At 40.3% G+C, this 22,752-nt stretch overlaps 1 protein-coding gene across 1 annotated transcript; it reads right to left on the bottom strand.

Moving 5' to 3' along the window:
- Positions 1 to 11,601: 11,601 nt before the first annotated feature.
- LOC126299022 (uncharacterized) lies at positions 11,602 to 21,809 on the bottom strand. Its single transcript, XM_049990658.1, has 2 exons — positions 21,612 to 21,809; positions 11,602 to 12,700 (listed from the first exon to the last, which is right to left on the bottom strand). Exon 2 carries the CDS (start codon positions 12,575 to 12,577, stop codon positions 11,891 to 11,893), a length of 687 nt encoding a protein of 228 aa, XP_049846615.1. The 5' UTR covers positions 12,578 to 12,700; positions 21,612 to 21,809; the 3' UTR covers positions 11,602 to 11,890.
- Positions 21,810 to 22,752: the final 943 nt, after the last annotated feature.

Genomic DNA, 22,752 nt, shown 5'->3' with positions numbered 1-22,752 from the left:
TATGTTGTCAGGCATTTGTACCGTTTCATAAAGTAGTAGACTGAATCATTTTGGCAGTACAAGTTGTTTGTTGAAATATATGTGTGGCAGGATTATGAATCGTCAAATAGCTTCCTGGATTGTGTGTGAAACAGTTTAGCAAGTGTCAGTGGTCAATATTTGGGGTTTCAATTGCTAACCCTAATGCAAATAAGGCACCTGAACTATTAAGAGCCAAGTACAAGACGTAAAGGAAACACATAAATCTTTAAGGGAAGTATATTGAGGGATATATAACTATTGCCCCAAAATTTGCACAGGACCAGCAACTAACTTTAACCTTAAACAAACCAATTTTTCATGCGATGTGATGACACATCGTTACACTGTGTTTCATTCAGTAATTATGGGTGCAATTTGACGTAACACCTCATGCTTCAACTACATAAAATATAAAATGAAGATTCCTCTTCCTCGAGCTCTTTGTATAGTGTATGAAATTCCCCTTCTGCACCGCTTAATGACATTTATCGGACCCACGCGCCTTTTGTGTTATTTTGCACTACTGTCTTTTTCCCTAATATACACGTTATCAATGCAAGCTGTACGCCTTTTGAGTCCAATAAATGTCATTTTCTGCATCCACGAACATGATCTACCACGTTGTGTATATGCACTTCGTGTGTATAAACAGTTGAAATTTTGAAAACCACCTTGCAAAGATCGCAATTCCCGTGAAAAGAACAGTTGAGGACAGCCATACGAGTTGAGACCATGTGAGTTGAATTGACTTGCGTGACGAGACGGACCGTGTGAATACACCTTGCTGTGATGGTGCCGTGCTGTGACGACCAGTGTGAATTGGCCTTAACTCACGAGGTGACTTTACTGCAACACATACTACGAGGTGGTATCTCTGGGACCCCTATGTATAATCCCAGATTTAAGATGGATATTGTTTGAAATTTTTCATTTATCCCTTTAATGCCCTGTGCGACATCATTTATGTCACGCTGTGTTTGAAGTGCTGCAGAGACAACTGTGTGCTTCCATTCTGCTGTAAGGGAGGATGTAATGGATTTTCGATCGAACAATAGATTTTTCAAAAATATTTTTTTCTTAGTCTACACAGTTTAATCTATGTTGTGTGTGAATTTTATCGTGATAGCAGCTTTATTAATGCTATTAAATTGTTAAACTGATTAACTCTGCACTGGCAGTCACTCTCACCTCTTCTGGCATTTGGGAAACAGCTTGCTTCAGCGGAATTTATGTCAGTGTGAAGGCTATTTTATTTTGATATGTTTGGCTGACATCTATATCTCTGGTTGACATCTATATCTTTGCCTGAAAACTTGTATGTGGTTTATTAATGTTTTGACAGTACTAACACATATTAGTATGTGGAAGGTTAAATTCACAGACCTTTACGTAGAAGTCAAGATTTATGCATAATGCTTCATGGAAAAACTCCGTTTAGGAAATGATGGTTTCATGGAAATCGGTTTACCAACAAAAAAGAGGAAGCAACTCGAAATGAAGAACATAAGCTCTCAGCTTCAGCATCGAAACTTGGGACAGGAGAATTGTACAGATGCGTGAAAGATGTTGATATGGATTCATTGCTGATTTATAGCTTGTGTGCCAGGCCATAAAGATTTCATGTTCATGTGTTAGCCCTAAAAATATGGAATGCATGATGATTGTTGTTAAAAAAAGAAGAGTGGGAATAGCTTGTGATTTTAAATTAATTTGTAATTCGTGTGGCTGTGAATTTTCATTTGCCTCCTCCAAAGAAACTGACACTGGTACCTATGAAAGCAATTTTAGGTGAGCATATGCTCTGAGGTGCCTTGGACAGAGTAGGGAAGGAGGTAATTTATTGTGTGATTTTCTGAACATGTCTCCACCCTGTACAAGGTTTGAAAAAATAAATAAAGAAATGTCTGATGCTGTATGCGATGTGGCCAAAGTTTCTATGAAGAAAGCAGTGTTGGAACTGATGGAAACAAATCAAGAAAAAATAGATCCTGGGGTAGATATTCATGACAGTGAATCTCTTACAAATATTACTGATCTGTGTGTGTCTGTAGATGCGACATGGATGAAAAGGGATCACATATCACTGTATGGAGTTGCATCTGTTATTGGTATTGACTCAGGTAAAGTTTTAGATGTAGAAATTATGTCTAAATACTGCCACCAGCGTGTAACAAGGAAAATGTCCAACAGTGAGAAACTGTGGCAAGTAATACCTTGGTGATGGAGACTTCCCTTAGTCCAAGACTGTAACAGATAAAAATCTGTACAATACAACACTAGAAAAGGTAGAATGTGCTGGCCACATTCAAAAGAAGTTTGGTGGTAGGCTTCGCAGCTTGTTGAAAGAGAAGGAAGGTGAAGTACCTGAGGATGGAAAACCACTAGGAGGGAAAAGCAGGCGTACTCTGAAATAGATTGTCTTCAGTTATTTTATGGGAGAACTATCAGGAAAAATACAGACAATTTAGAGGAAATGAGGTGTGCTATGTGGGCAATCTGTCCACTTACCCAATACCATTGCACAATCTGTGTCTGAAAGGCGCCTGGTGTAAGTTCAACAACAGAAATGAGACCTATTCACATAAATAGTCATTACCAGAACCTGTTATGAATGCAATTAAGCCCACATTGAGGTTTCTCGCTAACCCTGATCATTGAGGAAGTGCCTTCAAGGAAAGATACAAAATGCAAATGAAAGCCTCAATAATCTAATTTGGATTAGATGTTCAAAACGGATATTCTGTGGACTTGAAGTACTCAAAATAGTTGTCTATGGTGGAGTTTTAAGCTAAAGTAACGAAAATAACGGCAGAATTGAAGTGCTGAAGAGAATTAGTATATATCCTGGCGTGTTTACAACAAAATCATTTTACACCATTGATGAGAGCAAGGTCAAGAAAGCTAACAGATCAGTGTCTTACCTGCAAATACAGGCCAGGCAGATTCGAAGAGGAGAGAAGAGAAACGTGGAGGATGAGGATTTTAAAATAGTGTTTTCCAGGGGACGTTTCCACCAGGTTGGACAGCGGGGTACGGCCGGAAGCTTGATGTCCCCTGCAGCCACAGCTTCTGGCCCGACGATTTGCCGACAATAATTTGTTCTCTCTGTCTGGTAGATAGCATAACAAGGAATCCAAGTTTTTCAGAAGTAATTGAAAATTTCCCAATTGGAATCTATACATAATTAGAATTATAAAATTACCTTTATTTAGTGTAAGCTCACAGGCACATGCTTCTGTATGTTGCTCTACATAAAAAATTTTAATTTCTAAATTTATCACACTGTGATAACTTTTAACCTATGTGGCAACTCCTCCTTTTTCCATATTGTCTCTACTTACATGTTCTGAAAGCCTCTATCCACTTGTATGCACCTTTTGCATATCTGTGACTATATGATGTTCAGACAGACATAGTATATCTACTGCATTTTCTGTTTCTAAATCTTCCAAACAAATGAGATTTTTATCTGCTTTGTTTTTTTAATCCTCTGATATTCTGATGCAATATATGAGCATTATTTTTCATTGTACTTTTAAAAGGATCTTGTGATATTTTGACATCTTTAGTACTTGCCTGTCTGAGCTTCTCGTTATGCTTGATTCCTTTCAATGTTGTATCACTGGACACTGATCTCAGCCTGAAAATGAGGTACTTCCATAAGTTTCAGCGTCTCCCCCTTAAGGATTTTACTATCAGCCCATCCAATTTAGCCTTCCTTTTCTATGGAGATCCAGTTCATGCTTAGTTGAATCCCAAGCACCAACAGCATTAACAGGAACCAAACCCATATCTGACCCAGCAACTGCCCAAAGCCTGATCCAACTCAATACTGATCCTCCTTACAGAGCTGTTCAACTGGAGCCTATCATACCGTGTGAAAGCAGGCACCTACTCAACATTTGTATATTTCATTGCAGAAGCTATTTTTACCAGGTCACTCTCAATATTGTAGCCATGATCTCTAGCAGTTCTATTTCTTGCCCCACCCACTACAAAAACATCATCTTGCTTTGCAAAGCCCTTGCACAAGGACTGTGCATCCTCTACCACTTGGCTAAGGAATGCACTGGGCTTAAAAAAGTTTGTGGACTGGTACCTGTCACGTAATTTTTTCTGCAAAATCTGGCCCACATCTCTTCCATGCCTACTTCTTAGCAAGAGAACTTTCCTCCAACTTTCTACCTTTTTCGAAACAGTTGGTTTCCTAATGAAAGACTGTTGGGTATTCACTACATCTTCGTCTACCTGAGTCTCTTTCTTACTTAACTGTGGTAGCAAGACAAATCTACTTTTGTGACAATGATGAAGGTTAAGTTATGTAGGAACTTCATTAATAGTTATGTAGGTTGTGTTCTGCAACAAGGTGGCGGTTGGCATGTTAAGCTTTGACAAAATAATATTTTCATTCATTGTAATTTCTTTGCTTCAGAAATTTCACGGTTACATTTTATGATTATTTGAAGCAATATTTCCATAAACATCGAAAACCTGCACATGCATCACCCAACCATTGCCTGCAGAAGCCAGTAAGTGCTTCCACAGACACGACCTCGTTTTTTACTGGTACTATATAGAAGATGATCTCAAGTGAAATAAAGTGTAACTGTCCAGATTTTTATTCAAGAGCTTACAGAGACATTAACAAATAAAACATGGTCCTACAAATATTAAGTATGAAAGTGGATTTCTTGTAGAAATCATTTGGGGGTGTAACGAAGCTGGTAAAAGTGAGTAGTGTAACAGGGAGAGATGTCATCTATGATGTTATCGGTTTTCACCACCCCACACCGTCCCATCCCTTAACGCAACCCACGCCCCCACCTGTTCTGACAATGTATAAAAACGTATAAAATGCAGGGAGATAAAATTTTGGTGGGAAATTCAGAAAGCAGACCAGTTGCAGTTGTGTGTTTCATGTAGAAATGGGGCTGTTGTCCTAAGTAGAAATTGATGGGAAATTCAAAATGGTTCATTGATGTACTGGCTGACTTGGAATAGAGGCACTATGATGCCACAATCCGAGACTTGAAATACTCGGACAGGATCTGTGACGTCAGAAACCAAGATGTCTCACTAGGAATACAAGATGGCGGCTGGACCATTCTGGCACAACTCTATGATGTCACAATCCCGCTTAGACCTGTCAGGCTAGTTATAATATTCTGGAATTTTGGCTCAGAGCTGGAATACTGGCCCAGACTGGAGATAATGTACCAGACTTGAGATACTGGTGCTGTCCTACTATGACATCAGAATCGAAGGTGGGTGATCTGGACTACAAGATACCGAACGAACATGGCGACCAGGCCATACTGGAACACGCTATATGTCATCAGGATCTGAGTTCTCGAATAGCGACAGTATGAGGTCGGAGACAAAGGATGTTTGTACAGGCTATCACTGTTACATGTTTTCTCCAGGTACTAGTCAGTCAGCGGAATACTGTCACTGCTTTACTCTAACTTTGGTTCTTTCCACTTTATATCTTTAACACCACACTGGGAGCAAAAGGCTCTAACTCAGAGGTGTATGCTTACTGATAGAATTCTTGCATACTGCTTCTTCTAACTCTAGTTCATCTAACTCCGCATAGTGTCGCACCCTGTGACAGTTCTGAGCACAAAGGCGTCACATGCATACTACTGGCTGAACTATCTCACATGATATGGAGGATGGCGCTGCAGTCACACCCCCTGTCCTAATTTTAACTCAACAAGAGATATGATTAAAATAACTGCAGGGAGTAAGATAGTAACAGTTAATCTTTATTTAAACAAACATATACCAAGCTGGGGAGAAATCTGCAGTCGCAAAGTCTGTGATCGAGTAATCCCTCCACGGCGGCTAAGAGCTGTCTCACCATGACCACTGCCAATGTCGGGAGATGGGGCCACAGAGCTCGACGTGCTGTGTAACACATGAGGATCCCGAGTTAAAATGATGGGAACATGAAGAAACTTGTACTTAAAATAATTTCCTCATGTTGAGGAATGGAAAATATCGATTTGTAAAACACTTTCTGTAGCCAAGAACGCGTAAATACGTTTTTATTTTCAACAGCCGGTTCCGGCAGACTTTGCTGACATCTCCTGGTTTGTAACTATGTGCACAAACATGGAAAATGTCTCCTGTCATGATTTATGACGTAATATTTGACAACAAAATTTTTGTGTTACATTCATTACAAGAACCAGAAACGGAAACTGTTAATTTACATATCTTCAAAAAATTGTGTTACATGATGCATACATTGTGAGTTGGAACCTGATGCCAAGTTGTTATATTTGTGCATAAAATAATGTATGTGCTACATTTTATCCACTAATCTGACAACTTGGCAAATTGTGTTACATGATGCATACATTGTGAGTTGGAACCTGATGCCAAGTTGTTATATTTGTGCATAAAATAATGTATGTGCTACATTTTATCCACTAATTTGACAACTTGGCATGATGTTCTAACTGACAATAAACACCTTTCGCAACAAAAATTTTTAAAGGTGTGTAAATGTAGTATTGCTTTCTACTTGTAATGTAACACAAAAAAACATTTTTTCCCAAATATTACATCATAAATCATCGTAGGAGATATATTCTATGTACACGCACTATGTTACATACCAGAAGGTGACGCAAAGTCTGTCGAAACTGGCTATCGAAAATAAAGAAATATTTATGTGTTGTGGCTATAGAGTTTTTTTATTTGTACTTTAACCCAAGTGACAGGTAAGGTGTAACTGCAGTGAGAATGGGAGAGGAATGCTGTGATTGAGAAGCATTAGAGAGTTGTTCCAGCCAAGTCTGCTCGATAGGGAGTGAGAGAGGAATGCTGGAACAGCTAGTGAGAAGCGCTATAACCCACACATACACACATAAATACATACATACGTACTGTAAGCTTACCAATTCTGTTCACTGAAAATTAATATGGTTGCTAGCATGACACCTGACAATCCTGACTGTGCACTGTTTGTTCAAGAATGCAAGGTGGGATCTGCCCTGAAATCAAAATTACTTATTTCTTGCTCAGCAAGCTATTCTTCGTGACTGTTACACTGAAGTTCTTGAAAGCAAATGCAAATCAGTAGATCAAGCAGCTAAAGATGAATAATGTACTCTAAATTTCTTTTGCTTATCAGAAATAATCTGTGACTTCGTGTGTCGTAAGGTGCAATGCACACATGACAAAATCTTCACAACTTTACTGTGAATCGTAGAGGTGTGTTTTACTCTACAGAAAATCGTTCTTGAGAAACCAAACTCTGATTATTGACAAAAATATTGCACAACATAAGAGAAGTCTAACAATTACAAAATTTTGTCATTACAAACTACAAACATACCTTTAAAACTTCTCCAAAATGTCTCCATGAATATAAATAAGAAAGTATTATAAATGAGATTTCATCTCCATAATAAAGTATTCCATATAGTTCCCCAGATGCACAATAACTGATCTCTTTCTCTGAAACACTCAATTGCTCGCTATTATGGCTCAAACAAGAACGTCCCAGCGCTGTACAACTGACTAGCAAGCCAACCACAGTTAAAACCGAACACAGAGTCAAGGATCTTGTTCACTACTCATGCAGTATGCTCATTCATCTTTGTCCATTACAGTAAAGATGAATTATTTAAAATTGCAGAAATCATACGACGACCTTACAATACATACATACATATATAAGTACTGCACTGAAGTTGAAAGATCAAGAGATGTACATTCGTCCCGCTGTTGCTGTGCACTTGTGCCTATGCTTGAAGCCGAAAAGAGGAGCAGGAAAAAAAAAAGCACCCATACGTAAAGGTAATGCTCCCTTCCTGCCTGTCACAAACACTTTGTGTGTGGATCACCTGTTCGATGGATATAATCCTGGTTAAACATGATTGTGATTCATCATATCACATTTTATAATGCATAAATCAGATGGGTGTATACAGGGTGGTCCATTGACAGTGACTGGCCAAATATCTCACGAATAAAGCGTCAAACGAAAAACTTGCAAAGAACGATACTTGTCTAGCTTGAAGGGGGAAACCAGATAGCGCTATGGTTGGCCCGCTAGATGGCGCTGCCATAGGTCAAAGGGATATCAACTGCGTTTTTTAAAATAGGAACACCCATTTTTTATTACATATTCGTGTAGTACGTAAAGAAATATGAATGTTTTAGTTGGACGACTTTTTTCGCTTTGTGATGGATGGTGCTGTAATAAATATATGGCTCACAATTTTAGACGAACAGTTGGTAACAGGTAGGTTTTTTAAATTAAAATACAGAACGTAGGTACGTTTGAACATTTTATTTCGGTTGTTCCAACGTGATACATGTACCTTTGTGAGCTTATCACTTCTGAGAACGCATACTGTTACGGCATGATTACCTGTAAGTACCACATTAATGCAATAAATGCTCAAAATGATGTCCGTCAACCTCAATGCATTTGGAAGTACGTGTAACGACATTCCTCTCAACAGCGAGTAGTTCGCCTTGGCGTAATGTTCGCACATGCATTGACAAAGCACTGACGCATCTTGTCAGGCGTCGTCGGTGGATCACGATAGCAAATATCCTTTAACATTCACCACAGAAGGAAATCCGGGGACGTCAAATCCGGTGAACGTGCGGGCCACGGTATGGTGCTTCGATGACCAATCCCCCTGTCATGAAATATGCTACTCAATACCGCTTCAACAGCAACGCGCGCTATGTGCCGGACATCCATCACGTTGGAAGTACATCGCCATTCTGTTATGCGGTGAAACATCTCGCAGTAACATCGGTAGAACATTACATAGGAAATCAGAATACATTGCACCATTTAGATTGCCATCGATAAAATGGGGGCCAATCATCCTTCCTCCAATAATGCCGCACCATACATTAACCCGCCAAGGTCGCCGATGTTCTACTTGTCGCAGCCATCGTGGATTTTCCGTTGCCCAATAGTGGATACTATGCCGGTTTACGTTACCGCTGTTGGTGAATGACGCTTCGTCGCTAAATAGAACGCGTGCAAAAAATCTGCCATCGTCCCGTAATTTCTCTTGTGCCCATTGGCATAAATGTACACGACGTTCAAAGTCGTCGCCATGCAATTCCTGGTGCGTAGAAATATGGCTCGGGTGCAGTCGATGTTGCTGTAGCATTCTCAACACCGACGTTTTTGAGATTCCCAATTCTCGCGCAGTTTGTCTGCTACTGATGTGCGGATTAGCTGCGACAGGAGCTAGAAACCTACTTGGACATCATCATTTGTTGCAGGTCGTGGTTGACGTTCCACATGTGGCTGAACACTGCCGGCCGCGGTGGCCGTGTGGTTCTGGCGCTGCAGTCCGGAACAGCGGGGCTGCTACGGTCGCAGGTTCGCAGTTCTCAGAGCCATTTGAACCGCTTTTTGGCTGAACACTTCCTGTTTCCTTAAATATCGTAACTATCCGGCGAACGGTCCGGACACTTGGATGATGTCGTCCGGGATACCGAGCAGCATACAAAGCACACGCCCGTTGGGAATTTGATCACAATAGTCCATACATCAACACAATATCGACCTTTTCCGCAATTGGTAAACGGTCCATTTTAACACGGGTAATGTATCACGAAGCAAACACCGCCCGAACTGGCAGAATGTTACGTGATACCACATACTTATACGTTCGTGACTATTACAGCACCATCTATCACAAAGCGCAAAAAAGTGGTCCAACTAAAACATTCATATTTATTTACGTACTTCATGAATATGTAATAAAAAAATAGGGGTTTCTATTAAAAAAAACGCAGTTGACATCCGTTTGACCTATGGCAGCGCCATCTAGCAGGCCAACCATAGCGCCATCTGGTTTCCTCCTTCAAGCTAGGCGAGTTTCGTTCTTTGTAGTTTTTTCGTTTGATGCTTATTTCGTGAGATATTTGGCCCGGTCACTATCAATGGACCACCCTGTATAGGATCAACCATCTACCACAGGAAGTGCTATCATCTCGGATTCTGAAAATTATCCAAGAAACCTTATACCATGAATAAACATTTTGTTTTGTTTAATGGGGAGATGCAGAAAGTGCACTTTGCAGAAGAAGGAGAATGTGAGACAGTTTACAGATTAGATTAGATTAATACTTGTTCCATAGATCATGAATACGACACTTCGTAATGATGTGGAACGTGTCAGGTTAATGAAAGATGTCTGTACACGATATTACATTACACAAAACATTGCATGACACTAATGTTTAAGTTAGTTTTTTTTCTCTCCCCTAATTTATATCTAAAAATTCAGCCAATGAGTAGAAGGAGTTGTCATCTAGAAATTCTTTTAATTTATTTTTAAATGTCGGTTGACTATCTGTCAGGCTTTTGATGCTGTTTGGTAGGTGACCAAAGACTTTTGTGGCAGCATAATTTACCCCTTTCTTTGTCAAAGTCAGATTTAACCCTGCATAGTGAAGATCATCCTTTCTCCTGGTGTTATAGCTATGCACACTGCTATTACTTTTGAACTGGGTTGGATTATTAACAACAAATTTCATAAGTGAATATATATACTGTGAGGATCCCTAGATCCTTAAATAGATGTCTGCAGGATGACCGTGGGTGGGCTCCAGCAATTATTCTGATTACACGTTTTTGAGCAATGAATACTTTTCTACTCAACGATGAATTACCCCAGAATATGATGCCATACGAAAACAGTGAATGAAAGTAGGCATAGTAAGCTAATTTACTGAGATTCTTATCACCATAATTTGCAATAACCCTTATAGCATACATAGCTGAACTCAGACGTTTCAGCAGACCATCAATATGTTGCTTCCAGTTTAACCTCTCATCAATAGACACACCTAAAAATTTTGAAAATTCTACCTTAGCTACAGACTTCTGTTCAAAGTCTATATTTATCACTGGAGTTGTGCCATTTACTGTACAGAACTGTATATACTGTATTTTATCAAAATTTAAAGAGAGTCCATTTGCTGAGAACCACTTAATAATTTTGTGAAAAACATCATTTACAATTACATCACTTAGTTCTTGGTTTTTGGATGTTAACATTAACTGCTTGAGGTTTTACCTATTATGCTGCACATATTGGTCCCTGGGATCAGGCAGTCTGTGATCGTAGTCGCTTCCATAGGCATATCAAAGAGCTATCTGATATTTTTCCATCTATACTAGATAAATGCCATAAAAGTGATGTATGGACTACATTTAATGTGAAAGGTTTTTTCGTAGATACTATATGCTGTAACAGAGAAGTATTGGTAACATTAAAGGAGGCAGCTAATATTAAACTTCATGAATCTGCAGTGGTTGGTATACCTAAAGCATCACAGATGTTCTCATCTAAACAACATATGACTGTGAAGGCTAAACATGTGCTAAGTCTCTCCAATACAGCAAAAACTGAACCTTAAAGTCTCTTTGACATTGCAAATGTATGAACCACTAAAGCTCTCTCTCCAATATATGAACTGTTAAGCCTCATGTTATATGTGTATGATGGAATAAAACATATTACATCTTGAAAATAAAAATATTGTTTATTATTATCTTTATTTTGATAAACGTGTGTTCATTGTTAAATCACATTTGGTACTTGTGAACTGTGGGAAATAAATCACCATCATTGAAAAAACATTGTCATTCTCTTATTTCTACATCAACCCTATTCACCCCTCTGTAATATTTTCTAAATAACTGTTTTGTATATGCTTTAAATACATAATATATTTCTCGCAATACTAGTGGAACACTAATAGACTTAGGAAGGCCTAATTTAAACTCCAGTCCCATGGAATCTCTGTTTGTAGAAGCAATACAAACAGACTAAGCTGTAGCACACATATACACAATTATAGACACATTTCACTCCTCATCTTCATCATGAACTTCATGTTCCAATAGATACTTGACAATATGATCAAAGAGTGATTTAATATACCTTTGCCATAGACTGAGTCTCTCCATGTACAGATCACGCAGGTTAATGAAACTCAGATGCTTTAAATATGTATATTGTGTTGGGTCTTGAGACTTTAACCTCATCTTATTACCACCAAACATGTTGATGATGGATACACAGCTGCTGCAAAAGATATTGATATCTCGAGAGAATGGAATGCTCTCAGCGGTCATGCAATCCCCGATGTATTTCAGCTTGCTGCACAGTTGATCCAACTCCGTATTCCTGAAATGCAAATTTGTACCCTTCTGGACATTCCCTATTTCCAGTACAACTTTGAAGTCTATGTTAGGTGCCAATCCAACATTAAAATGTTTCGATCTTTTAGCGGTCAGTTGATAAGTAGTGTTGAACAATAGTACTCTGTAACAACTTAGCTGAGGCTCAGTGGGTTGGGCAGACGTTGGATATAGTGGAAAGTAGAAGGCTGGAAACAGTTTCATGTCTTGATTCAATATATTTGTTGCTGCATCAGTGAGATTGTCTGCGTGCTGACTTAATAGCGACAGTGATGGAAATAGTTCAAACTCGAAATCTGAAACAGTTCTCCATGCTGACTCGATTTCCACTCCACCATGTCGGAGCTGCATCACGAAGCTTTTATGAATGCAGACTTGATGTTTGCTGCTCGAATGTGATGTGTATGCATCATATGGGTAGAAAGGCTTGTACACGTTGCATGAGGCGTAGGTGCTCCAAGGTGGACAGAAAAACTGTGACAGAGCAAACAAATTATTGATACACAGATATACACTTTATTGTACTACAGTACTTAACTACAGTCATAGGCTAACCAGGGGCATGACATAATGTGCCTCCCCTCTTTAGAACATATGGCCCTCCAGATGAAAGACTGTCCACGCATCTGGAGAAGACTTGACACATTTCATATATATTACGCATATTCACATCACATTTAGATTTTACTTATTCTAATTCAGCCTGGACTACAACGTTTATTGTGGTTAACTAATTCTTTCTTCCTAAGGTTGATCCATCCAGCAGGTAACTGGTGTACATGGAAGGCAGTTTTCCACATTAAATAGATACATCTAGAGAAAAGAAGAGTCGAGACTACAATGATACCCATGGCTGATGAAGTGTACGAGTCATTTGTGTAGAATGGCTCATACACATCATATTAGATTTAGGTGCTCTGAGGTCGAAGGACGAACTGCAACAATGCAAACAAATTGGTGACACACAAACATACACTTTACTGCACTGCGATGCTTACATAAAGATAAAACAGGTACAACTAAGCAGTGGCCTGTCGAGTCCTATGTTACTGAATACAATATCAATAAGACAGTATCCGTCCTGGGTGCCACCCTCTCAGTGACTAATAAACTCTTGTCTCTATGTGAAGGATATAGGCGACTTCATTTGTAGACTAAGGGCCCATTCTATAAGGAATTTAACCTTATATTAAGGCAGAAAATGATCTTAGATCAACCTTAACGTGGAAATCTGCTTTGTATAAACGTGAACCATAGATCACATCGCCGTGAAGACGGATCGTATTTGACCGCCGAAAGTTCGCAGTTCAAACGCAGGTTCAGCTCTAATCGTCAGTTTATAGTGTAGTGGCACTACGATTCATTGCTTTTGTTATTAGCAGGTACCAATCGAAATAATAAAAAAGTTGTTATTAATAAAAAAAAGTCAAGTGAATACGAGACTACGTCATTCCCATGCCGCTGATGCTCAGATACTTTCTTTTCGACTGGAAGGTTAGGTTAAGGAACTTATTGGCTACTGTGTATACTTAAAAATCGACCTCGTAACAGCTTTGGGAAACAACAAGTAATTTATGTGGTTAGTTCAAAGGCATTTTACAAGCTCTTAGCAGCAGAGGAAGAAAGGAAAATTCGAAATATTTGCGGTGAACTGATAAATATGGGTATTTTGACAGCAGCCAATAACGATTCAACATCACATTCTCTTTCGGCTTGAGTAGCAGTAACTATGTAATTTGTATTAAATTTTTAACTACCGAAGAAGTCCTTAAACAGCTATGGCAGTTCCAGGTGCGTTGATTAATAGAACATAAGCAAGTATGTTGAAATGAACTAACCACATAAATATGTTTAATTAATTTTGGTGGCTCAGACATTGTGTTCTGGGCTGCAGCTCAGAAGATCACATATTCAAACCCATTTCAATTCTTACTTTTTTCTATTTGTTACTACTTTCTCTAAAGATAATTATAAAAACATTACCACGTTACTCCATACCATCGAAACCATGCCATAGTCTCCGGAGCTTCCTGGACCACTTTTGGACGAAATTCTGTGTGCAATAACCCTACGCTATGTGAATTACGTTGTTTCCTTTCGTTTACTTTACAAATATGTGGGCATTCAGGTGTGTCCCCAGAGGACGACGTTGATAAGACGCAGAAAGCTCCCCGCACGTTCTGTGTGAGGGTGAACCCACTCTTAAAGTTAAATAACAAGTCATTTAAGCCGAGGTTTCGTTTAGAGAAAAGCGCACTACACCAGCTGCAACTAAGGCTCAGAGACTATCTGATGAAATCAGCCACCAAAGGGACCTTTCAAATAGTGGTTGGTGATCTGTTTAAAGTAGACATAACAACAGCTTGCAGAGCTGTCCATAAGGTATCGGCATTACGAGAGAATTAAAGTCAACAGCAACCGCTCTCCATTTTACCTTGTTGGCCACAATGACTTCATTTTTGTTTTGCACTCAGTTGTATCTTTATACTGGCCCAACATAATTTCCAGCAGCAAATATGGCTATCACTAGGTACTAAGAACTATAATTAAAATTTATGCAACCTACTTAATATGTGCATTTAGATTGAAGGAAAAAAATCGTCACACCGAGAAGCAGTTGTGCGACATAAAAGAAAGCTGGTAGACGTGTTTCTACATCTAAAAGACGATGTCTATTCCACTGGCGCATCAGTTGCAAAAGAGTGGCGCTAGTCGCGTCACTTTAAGAATGCAGATCAGTTTTGCTTTAAATACACGCTGTAACCGTCGTGAGATTGAATGTGGTGAGTTGATGTTAGTCAAGAATGTGTGTAAGGGGACAAAGACGCCGTTATCAACACCTCGCTGAGTTTCAACGAGGTCTTGTAATAGGGCTACGAGAAGCTGGGTGTTCCTTCTTCTGTACTGCAGAAAGACTTGGCAGGAATGTAGCCACTGCACATAACTGCTGGCAGCGGCGGTCATGAAAATGTACAGTCGCAAGAAGACCACGTGGCACTACCGAGAGGGAAGACCATAATATTCAGCATATGACTCTGGCGCATCGTACTGCATCTGCAGCAGCAATTTGAGCAGCAGTTAAAACCACAATGACCAAGAACTGTTGCAAATCGCCTAAAGCCTAATGCGAAAACTCACTGAAGGGCAGCGTGGATGTGTCCGCCCCAGGTAGTTGAGTGGTCAGCACGACAGAATGTCAATCCTCAGGGCCCGGGTTTGATTCCCGCCTGGGTCGGAGACTTTTCCCGCTCAGGGACTGGATGTTGTGTAGTCCTAATCATCATTATTTCATCCTATCGACGTGGAAGTCGCCGAAGTGGCGTCAAATCGAAAGACTTGCACCTGGCGAACGGTCTACCCGACGGAAGGCCCTAGTCACGCGACGTTTATTTTAGCGTGGAGGTCTGTTGTATTTTCTGATGAAAGCTGGTCCTGCCTCGGTGCCATCGATGACTGTGTGTTGGTTAGAAACAGGCCAGTTGAGGGCCTTCACCCAATCTGCCTGTGTGCTAGACAGGCTGGACCTGCATCTGGAGTTGTGGTCTGGGGTGCGATTTCGTATGGGAGCAGGAGCACTCTCGTAGCTGTCCCAAGCATCCAGACTGCAATCTGGTGATTCGACCTGTTGTGCTGTAATTCATGAACAGCATTCCATGGGGTGCTTTCCAACAGGTTAACGCTTGCCCACATACCACTGTTGTAACCCAGAATGCTCTGCAGAGTGTCGACATGTTGCCGTGGCCTGCTCGGTCACCAGATCTGTCTCAACTTGAGCAGACTTGGGACATGATCAGACGACGACTTCAGCATCATCCAAAAACAGCATTAACCGTCCCTGCATTGTCTGACCAAGTGCAACAGGTATGGTACTCCGTCCCAAAAATTAACATCCGGCATTTGAGACTTGCCCTCGTGTGGTGACGTTGCCCCGCTTGCTATTCGGTTGCGGTTGTGCAGCGTCGTTTGTTGCTGAGGTTGACTATCCTCGTTACACGATCCACTCGCTTGTCTGTTATTTTAATCCACTTGCCGCTACCGACCCATGGCTGTTAATGCAAGGTGCTATGACGCTTCCATGCCACTTTTCTTTACTTTTGCTAAAGACTAATAATTTTCTGAGAAAAGTGTCGGTCACGGCACTATACAGCAAACAGCTTTTGTAGATGAAATAAATGAGGCTCGTGTATATGTTCCCATTTCGATACAGAATTCGAAATGAGAGATGATTATAATTACGTGAATGAAAACTGTATATTTGAGAGGTACTGTGCTGAGTTAACGGGCCATATGAGTTTCGATTTACATGGACAAACAAAAACTGAAATATTTCTGACAAAATTTCAGTGTCTACTCAAGAAACTCCTCATTAAAACACAAAAAGTTTAATGCCTCTTTTCTTCAACATAAACACCGTATTTGAAAACAATGATACATTCAAATTCATTGATATATAAACAAAATAGCTACGGGTTCAAAGTAAATTGCTCTGAAGCAACTAGAGTAAATGCGCAATCAGTGTATGTACAGACAATATTTGAGCTAATTATATCTTTGAATATGTCTGTAAATTTAATTACATTTACGAATCTCAGATCAATCTGTAACGCTCACTAAATTGTTAAAAACTATGAGGGAAATATTATACAGTAAAAGAGAAATAAAAGAAACTACAGTAACTATATTTAGCAATAACATATACTTTAGACAACTGCAATTCAAACAGCAGTGACTACCAGAGATTTGTAAATTGTTTTCATGAAATATTTTATGAAACCTTTTCTCTTGTCAGCATAAGTAACAAAACGAATAGCAGACTCAAATCGACAACATTAGGTATAATAATTTCTACTACCATGAAAAGGCAACTCTACAGTGAACTAAAATACTCTACTGGCCATTAAAATTGCTGCACCAAGCGGAAATGCAAATCATAAACGGGTATTTATTGGACAAATATATTATACTTGATCTGACATGTGATTACATTTTCACGCAGTTTGGAGGCATAGAACCTGAGAAATCAGTACTCAGAACAACTACCTCTGGTCGCAATAACGGCCTTGATACGCCTGGGCATTGAGTCAAACAGAGCTTGGATCGGGTGTACAGGTATAGCTGCCGACGCAGCTTCAACACGATACCACAGTTCATCAAGAGTAGTGACAGGCGTATTGTGACGAGCCAGTTCCAGAGATCTGGAGAATGTGCTGGCCATGGCAGCAGCTGAACATTTTCTGTATCCAGAAAGGCCCGTACAGGACCTGCAATATGCGGTCGTGCATTATCCTGCTGAAGTGTAGGGTTTCGCAGGGATCGAATGAAGTGTGGAGCCACGGGTCGTAACACATCTGAAATGTAACGTCCACTGTTCAAAGTGCCGTCAAAGCGAACAAGAGGTGATCGAGACGTGTAACCAGAGGGACCCCATACCATCACGCTGGGTGATACGCCAGTATGGCGATGACGAATACACGGTTCCAATGTGCGTTCACCGCGATGTCGCCAAACACGGATGAGACCATCATGATGCTGTAAACAGAACCCGTATTCAGCCGAAAAAATGACGTTTTGCCATTCGTGCTCCCAGGTTCGTCGTTGAGTACACCATCTCAAGCGCTCCTGTCTGTGATGCAGCGTCAAGGGTAACCGCAGCCATGGTCTCCGAGCTGATAGTCCATGCTGCTGCAAACGTCGTCCAACTGTTCGTGCAGGTGGTTGTTGTCTTGCAAACGTCCCCATCTGTTGACTCAGGGATCGAGACGTGGCTGCACGATGCCATGCGGATAAGATGCCTGTCGTTTCGACTGCTAATGATATGCGGCCGTTGGGATCCAGCACGGCGTTCCGTATTAGCCTCCTGAACCCACCGATTCCATATTGTGTTAACAGTCATTGTATCTCGACCAACGCGAGCAGCAATGTCGCGATACGATAAACCACAATCGCGATAGACTACAATCCGACCTTTTCAAAGTCGGATAGTTGATGGTACGCATTTCTCCTCCATACACGAGGCATCACAACAACGTTTCACCAGGCAACGCCGGTCAACTGCTGTTTGTGTATGAGAAATCGGTTGGAAACTTCCCTCACGTCAGCACGTTGTAGGTGTCGCCATTGGCGCCAACCTTTTGTAAATTCTCTGAAAAGCTAATCATTTGCATATCACAGCATCTTCTTCCTGTCGGTTAAATTTCGCGTCTGTAGCACGTCATCTTCGTAGCGTAGTAATTTTAATGGCCAATAGTGTATTTTCTGCCTCCTAAAAATTGTTCGATGTGTTCGAGCAAATAAATTTAGATATTTTGAAATATTTTGACAAAACTTTTGATATTCTTTCATTTGTCATGTCTGTGGAATATTTGGCGTACGTCGGCAAGCAGTAGAATACAAGAGTCCACAGTAGAGGAAGTTCTTGTCATAGCTCAACTGTGCGAATTTTCACAGGCAACGAGCGAACAGTTTGAGGAAGAAGCAGAAATAACAGCAGTGAGCTCTGTATCGCAGCAGTGGTGCTTTTCACCTACAAAGTCACCGTTGTCCACGTCTTAAAACTGTGTCACGTTAAAAACAACTGTTGCCGACCCAATGTACCATCATTCACAAGCTGTATAAGGAAACACGACCTCAATTGTCCGCACCAGAGCAGTACCGAGGTGATCCTGCATTCTTGGCAGAACTACCAAATCTGCGTATCTTCATTCTTCCCCCGGTCACACTTCTATATTCCCTTCTTTCCAAGTCCCCTGCACGAAGCTCTGTCGCAATGACCACTGAGCTACGGAGGCGGACTCAACCTAAATAGAATACTGAAATATAAGGCAACCCGAAACAATTCAGTCATTTACACTTCGTCGACCTTAAGAAGACAATATTGATTGACTGTTACTCTCTGTTTGATATCCTAGAAGGGCAGGGACTAAACCCAAAAGCAATAAGCCTCACTAGCCAAACACTCACGGACACAACGCCCAAAGTAAAATTTACATGGGAAGTATCAGAATCCTTTGAAATCAGAACAGGTATTCGCCAAGGAGGTGGACTGCCACCACTCATTTTCCATCTCATTTTTGATAAAGTTTTTACGGAATAGGAAGAAGAATAATAAATCACGATCTCGGAAACCTATTTTGCTCGGACGAATAAAGATGACATTAACATGCCTTCCCTAAATTTCACAGACAATTTAGCGATGCTAGCGGGCAGTGAAATCACAGCAATAAGATAAAAGTCCTCAAACACTGCGACGAAAATGCTGCTCTCTAACCATTAAAAAAAAAAGGATTGATCTGTACTAAATTAATCATTCAAAAATTAAACACGAAGTACGGTAAATCAAAAGAGCTAGACACTACATGTATACCGGTGAGATCATAGAACAAACTATGGTAGTATAGGAAGTTGTGACAATTCGATTACGAAAACTCAAGAGAGCATGCGGGAGAATGCATGGCATCTGCAACAAAGAATGCATATCCGCACATGCACACATCAGACATTAGAAAACGATGATCAGTCCCAATGTTCTCTACGGAATCGAATTAATTCTCAACAGAAAAGGCGACCTGGGAGACATACTGAAGGAAGATCGAAGAATTACAAGGAACATTTGTGGCCTAGACAAACGGCGGTCTGATAGACATTGAAATCATGTAAAGCAACAGAGAAATTGTAAAATGTGGTAGCAGACATTAGAAAACGAACATTCAAATTTTGTAGACATGTTGAAAGACTCCCAACAACGAGGATGACACACAAGATTAGGACACACATTGGAAAACTAAAGAATGTACCATGGATCAAACAAGAAAGGACCTCGAGAAAGTCCAGATAGAAGCAGTGGAAGTAGCACATAAGAATCTGTTTGGTCAAAACATAAACTTTATGTAATTCCAACACTGTGTTCGTATCAGTGTCAGCAACTATATACTGGTTATTTGTAATTTTTTAATTAAGGTTTATGTCAGAATTGTAAATAATATTTGTATTAGTGACTGATTTCGAATATTTTCATTCATTCTCAAACCATTACCTACATTAAAAGGCACAATGTTATTAAAAACATGAAATAAAACATTTTCATATAATCTGTGTGCACATATTGTAACAGTGCAGTAAATCTTTTATGGCATACTTCCAATCATAAAGTTTCACTGTACGAAGATCTGATTGTTTTTACGTCAGATCAATATAAGAAATTTTATGTTGCAGAAGATGATTACAGTACAAAAGTACTACTACAGTTTCTTGTACAGAATGATATTGTAGAGGTTGAGAAAGACTCAACCAAATCATTTCAAGCCATCCTTAAGGAAAAGATTAATAGCACGCAATTTTGGTTACTTCTACATAAGGAACAAATTCTTATTAGCATGAATCTCAAACTCCCACCACTCAATGCCTCAATAAAACTCCACAAAGAGAACAACAGTGTGCATATTATTATGGTTGGGAGAGAGAATAACAATGTCTAATTCAGCAACAGTGTGCATATTATTATGGTTGGAAGAGAGAATAACAATGTCTAATTCAGCTGGATTCGCGCCCGAATTGTTGTCTCCGGTGCCAGCGCATCGATCTGCATGGCAATGTTGCAAACTTTCTGTAACGATTTCGCACTTTTTTTCATTAATGGATTTACTGCCTTGCAGTATCTTATCATGAATTCCGATTTTGATTTGTCGTCGTTAGCTAACGCGAATTCAATGAAGGTACCTACAAGGCAGCTGCTACGCGCGCTACAGATTTAGTTTTCGATAATTCCACTTCACTTTTCTCGTAGTGTAAGCGTAAACATATATATCTGCCAGCTTCCCTGTATGAAAAGGGATGTACTGTATTATAAATAAAATTACATTACAGGTAGTGTAGACTATTACAAATGTGTTTGAATATTATTTTCGGGATTTTTTTTTCTGCTTAAAGAATGATTCGCGTTTCGAGCAAGAGTCGAGAACGAATTGTGTCCGTTAAGCCAGCTGCAACGGTTGAACCTATAGAAAACAAGTACTTTCTCATTGTACTCAAAAATAATCAGGAGAATTGCGATCTAATCACTGAGAAGTAGGTATAGGTGTATTTTTGACAGACAAGCTGACAAAGTTAAGAAGATACCCCAGATAATTTAAGAGTTACAGAAGGAATGAAATTTTAAAACCTAGCGAGCCCTCTAGTGACTATCATGGGCTCTGTGTTTCTTTCTTTTTAGTGAATCGGACAGTTTAAATTTTGAAATTAACTTTTTGAAATAGTGAGAAATGCTTGTAAACTCTGCAATAAATTTTAATTGCTTGTTCTTCAATTCCAAAAATTCACAATAGCTGGTGAAAGGAAAGGATTCTTCTCGTAAACAGAAAATAGAAACACGAGTGGTAGAAGAACTCACCTGCTTCCCCCGATTATGGATCACGGGGTCCCAGGTTCGATTACCGACGGGTAGGCGATTTTCTCTGTTTGAGGATAGGGTGTTGTTTGTGTTGTCCTCATCATTCCATCTTTCATAAAAGTGGCTAGACTGGACTGTGTACGCAATTGAGCGCCCCACAAACCAACCATCATCATCATTCTCCCGATTAATTTTTAAGCTGAATTTTTCTTAACTGGTCAGATTTTGCATTCCATCTGTGCCTGTGAGCTTGGCGGAGAGCTCTCTCACCATGTCCCAGGTGCGGCCTCGGTCCACACCACGAACCGTATGCACGTGCTACAGCCTACGAATACATAAGAACCATCAAGGATAGAGGTAGAGGCAACTCTTTCAGCTTATTCTTTGCTGCACCTACTCCACAGCCACTCTTCGCTTTAAGGTTCACAGTAACGCGATGACACGCGTACCGCGGCATAGCTCAGTGAGTAGCTCCGTTCAGTACAGTCGCCTGTGTAGCAGCCGCAGACAGACTGGCAACACCACTGTCGTTCCGGCTTGGTAAATGTGCCTGCCGCGCGTAGTAAAACTTAACAGACGCAGTAAGCGGGCACAACGGCAAGCCTTACGTCACTGCAGTTCTGTGTTGCGTAATCCCGCAAACGAACGGCGCGGAGCTACCGTGTCACTCCGGTACACACTGTTGTTGTCCCAGGGCAGCCCAGAGAGCTACAACAGCAGGAAGAATCGCTTTTGACCAGATCAGTGTGTTTTGTTTTGTTTAAATCATGTGAGGGGACGAGGTGGCAGCTTTTTGTCACAGCCAGTGCTCGGAAGAGGAAGAAGAGTTCATGGAAGTAAAATAGTGTCACGCCTGTGGTTAACCAGGAAACTGGTATTCCAAGGAAATCATACATTAGGTTGCACATACAGAAGCATCCTATCCGTTTACATGTGACAGAAGCCTCTGTGTCCCTCGTACGTCTAGAAACTTATGGTCGCTTAGGTTGTCGTCTATTACCCGATGTTAATCGACTCTAGTCAGCCACAACAACGTGTTCCTATATAAGTTCAGTTTATAGTGATCTATTTGGCAGCTGGCCTGGTGATATCCGAAAATATTTTCAGATCTGGTGCCATCTGTAGGTTTCTAAATTCATGA

This window comes from Schistocerca gregaria, chromosome X (assembly GCF_023897955.1).
Source record: "Schistocerca gregaria isolate iqSchGreg1 chromosome X, iqSchGreg1.2, whole genome shotgun sequence".
NCBI lineage: Eukaryota > Metazoa > Arthropoda > Insecta > Orthoptera > Acrididae > Schistocerca > Schistocerca gregaria.
This window is presented reverse-complemented; position numbering and strand designations above follow the sequence as displayed.

Bases quoted from the DNA above. Each gene is read 5' to 3' on its own strand.
- LOC126299022 (XM_049990658.1), bottom strand. From the start codon at position 12,577: ATGCAGCTCCGACATGGTGGAGTGGAAATCGAGTCAGCATGGAGAACT.